The following is a 4,200-nucleotide window of genomic DNA, read 5'->3' on the forward strand; positions in this document are numbered from 1 at the left end:
GGGAGCGGCCCCCTCATCATCCCTCTCCGCCTTTCTTCCGCAGGGAAGTGCCGAGGGCTCCGCACCGCGCGGAAGCTCCGCAGCCACCGCCGCGACCAGAAGTGGCACGACAAGCAGTACAAGAAGGCCCACCTGGGCACGGCGCTGAAGGCTAACCCCTTCGGCGGTGCCTCTCACGCCAAGGGGATTGTCCTGGAGAAAGTGTGGGTACAGCTGTGCGGAGTGCTGCGGGCCGGTGTGGGCGGGTCGTGGGGCCATCCTCCTTCCGTGTGCCTCGCTCCCCACTGGTGCGTGGCGTGGGCATCTGGCTGCCCCGGAAGGCCTCCCGGAAAATGAGGCCTCTGAGAGGGACCTAGAGAGAAGCACCGCTAAGCGCCTTTATTTTAGAAATACAGGAGAGGTTTTGCTGCCTCTGACATGCTTCATTTCTGTTAATTTCTATATGCTCTGAAAACGTGGGTTATTTTGCAAGTGGCCGTGCTGAAAGGTATTTTTTCACATACACGTGTCATTTAAAACTCTTGCTTATTTAGAAGCTAAAGAATAAAAATGTCATGTAACTCATCTTAGGATTTAGGGGGGGTGGATTCTGTGTGTGCTTTGTGTCAAAGATCCCACCTACTTGTTTTCTAGCTTTTTTTTCTTCCATAATTTATAAGATTGGGACACTGCCAGGGCTCCAAGGTGTTTCTCTCCCTTTTTTTGTGCCCACCCCTCCAAATTATTATTTACTTAATTAGTATGTGTCTGTGGGTGATTAATTACCAATTTTTACTCAGCTTTGGAACTGGCCTTGTATGTATTGAATAGCTCTAAAGAGATAACTGATAGCTTTTGATTCTGAAGTACAGATGCAACTTGCACTTAGTACAAAATAATGCAGTAATTTGTGGTGCTGTAATGATTATCTGCTATTAATCTACCAGATTTAATCTGCCAATTTAAATTTTGCTAATTTATTTCCATGTGCTTCCATTTCAGTGGAGTAGAAGCTAAACAGCCCAACTCTGCCATCAGGAAATGTGTTAGAGTCCAGCTGATTAAGAATGGTAAAAAAATAACAGCTTTTGTTCCCAACGATGGCTGCCTGAACTTCATTGAGGTAATTTTCAAGAAGTGACCTATAAAAAATGGTATCTCAAAGTAAGGAAACACATAATTGACAGATTTAGGGTATGGTTAGACAAGGGTTCATGGCATTCTGCACACGTGTATGTTATAGCTGTGGTGGCAGAGATAAAAGAAAAAGTGAGAGAGATTATTGTACTTTCCCCTCCCTCTGCAAGGGTAGTTCTCAGCTGTAGTGCTGCAAGCTAAATGATAGCTCTGTTTCTGATTCCTTCCTCCAAAACACTGAAGGGGATAACAGTCCTTTATTAATGTATAGGTATCAATATATATTAATGTGTAGATAGATATCAGCAGCTCTACTATTTGAACTCTTTAAATTTGAGACACACCCTAGACTTTCTAATGTTACCCATTCAGAAGTGTGTACAGGTTTAACGTTTGTAGCTTTGTAACTATGTGGTCTTTCATTGCAGGAAAACGATGAAGTTCTGGTTGCTGGTTTTGGTCGGAAGGGCCATGCTGTTGGTGACATCCCTGGAGTTCGCTTTAAGGTTGTGAAAGTAGCCAATGTTTCTCTGTTGGCCTTGTACAAGGGCAAGAAGGAGAGACCAAGATCATAAATTCAGATTAAACTGACAAGAATGTCAATAAAATTTTTGATTGGAAAAATTTCTATGCTTGTTGTTTGAGGCTTATGATTTTTTTTAATGTGTATCTGCAAGTGACAAACCTCAGAAATTTTGGGGCGTACTGTCTTTTTGTTGTTGGCAGCTGGCTTTTCCTTCTATGAGAAATGCTTTGCCACTGAGGGACAGAAGAGTGCCGGGGCATCTTTATAACCAGCAGGTGAGCTTGAAAAGCGCAGCATTTCCAAATTTACCTTTGTGTTGTGTGAAGCAACACAGCTGTCTGCCAGGAACTTCACAGAATTAAAGGGTGTTTTAGTGCTTTGTGGACCATCCCTGATGGCCAGCGCCTTCATGAAGGCTTCTTCAGCTTAATAACTAGACTAGTGACTCTGTTGCTGTCAAAGATGGCAAGATGGACTGAGAGATCTCTCCGAGGCCTTTGTCCCATCCTAAACCCTCCTTCCTGAAAGCTCTCGTAAAAAGGGCCCCGTGAAACAATTTCTGGACTGTTATTGCTGCCAGTTGCACAGAACCAGAAAGTTTTTGAAGCCTGGGTCCATGAATGTCACTAACAGAGCTAACTGGGGCTCTGACCTAAGGAAGCAGGCTGCGTTCTGTCTACGAGAAGGAAAAGGTCTCTGGTGTCTGCTCTGTTGCACGAGGGATGGAGTGCTGCAAGAGCATGGCGGAGGAGATCACTGTGTCACCCTGGCACATGTGGTCCAGCACAGCTCGACACATGCTACGTGCACCAGAATTGAAAGTGGGCTAACTATTGCTTTGGTGTCACAGCCTTAATCCTAAGAGGGCTGCATCAGCGCATGAGTGGGGATGGCTTCTGCAGTGGGAAGGGTTGGGGGAGCCACAAGTTTGCCGCCACACCTTACAGTAAACTTAGGTTTCTCATTTGTCAATAAAGGTTTGGAGTGCATGATTCTTACTGGATGTTAGCACAGCACTTACAGATGGAATATACCTGTCAGGATGAAAAGATTAGTCAGGCAGCAAGATTAGATCTTTTATCTCATGTCTACTGTTTTGAGAGGTAATTCAGTTTATTATAAAGTACCCCTGTGCTGTGTGGAGAACAATCAATTGCTTTTTTTTTTGTCTTGCCTAATCTCATCTCTGTCCTGCTTAGCCCATAGAACTTCACCCAGTTCCTTCATGGTAAGTGCAAATTAAGTCAAACTAGTTGGACTTCAGCAAGTCTGCCTGATTTGAAGACACCAGTTTCTTTTAGTGCATTCCAGTTGTTTTCATTTAACTGCTGTGTTACTGACTTGAATGTGTCTTTGAGTAGGGCTTTTTTGCTTGCTTTGCTAGATTAAAAAAAACTTACAAATAGTTGAACTTTTTTATTTTTTAGAGATTTCTGCACCATGATTAGGCTATCTGAAAACCTCACATATTTCATCAGTTTGTATCTTCAATCATTTTTCTGTTATTGTCTAGTTTCTCAAATACTGCTTTAAAATGTGGATGCCAGAACTAGTACAGAATTACAGAACATGAATCAAGCAGCCAACACATCCCTCTGTATCAGCCTTTAAATCACATCCAGATCTTCTGTTGATACTTGCACTCATAAATTTTATCTTTACTTTGGCCCTTTGAAAGTACATTTTGCACAAAGCTTGTAACAGAGCACTGGGTTCTTTGTTTCATATTAGAGCTACTTTATGCAATAACACCTCAAAATATTTATTTGGCTGAAGTTAAAGTGTAAACAATTCCCTCATTATAATCAAAATTGATCTGAGTGTTCAACCAAAGGGCTCTGCTTCAATAAGTATTCATCCATTTATATGAAAATGGAGTAAAATTTAAGAACAGATTGAGAATCTCTACTACTGGGTATTTTCTGGCTTAGTGATGGGGGAATTTGTGAGATTTGGATTCAAATCCTTGCCCAGGTGCAGAAGCAATGTTGAACTTGGGTCTCCCTTGTCCCCGTAAATGCAGTAGCCTCAAGTTGCAATGACAACAACTTTTGCAGCAGCCACTTCCCAGCTTTATGGGGGAACTTGGAAAAGCTGCTCTCTGCGATTCTGGAATTAAGACTCTCTTGTTCTGTTGGAACTTGACTTAAATGCCCTTTAAGATTTTCAGAGTGAGGCCTTAACTCCTTGACTAATCTTGGACGCAGTGTAAATGCACAGAACCTGTAGAGCACTTCAGTGAACAAGCACGCCAGAGCCGAGGCAAAGAGGTTGGGTGGACCATGCCATCAGCTATCCCCACGGCTCCCTAGGTCACACAATATCGCCACTGTTTTTCCTCTGCTTTCTGGTTTCCTAGATCTGTTGTTTTCTTGGATAGTGAAGGGTTAACTGCTTGTAATTTTTTTTTTCTTTCATGCAACCATATGCGTGTTCTGGATGTGTTCTCTTTTCACCCAAAATGTTAGGCGGATGGATTTTGTGGATCTTCTACATCTGCCCAGTATTTCTTACAGCTTCACTGAATCAGAGTTACTGTTTATGCACAGCAATTCAAC

At 42.8% G+C, this 4,200-nt stretch overlaps 1 protein-coding gene across 1 annotated transcript; it reads left to right on the forward strand.

Annotated features, from left to right (window-relative positions):
- Positions 1–3: 3 nt before the first annotated feature.
- Positions 4–1,740, forward strand: LOC104615259 (40S ribosomal protein S23-like; the record flags this gene model as incomplete). Its single annotated transcript, XM_010281514.1, has 3 exons — positions 4–203; positions 982–1,102; positions 1,545–1,740. Coding segments are annotated over 3 exons (468 nt in total), but the record flags the coding sequence as incomplete, so codon positions are not given.
- Positions 1,741–4,200: the final 2,460 nt, after the last annotated feature.

Source organism: Phaethon lepturus, unplaced genomic scaffold (genome assembly GCF_000687285.1).
Source record: "Phaethon lepturus isolate BGI_N335 unplaced genomic scaffold, ASM68728v1 scaffold18192, whole genome shotgun sequence".
Taxonomy (NCBI): Eukaryota; Metazoa; Chordata; class Aves; order Phaethontiformes; family Phaethontidae; genus Phaethon; species Phaethon lepturus.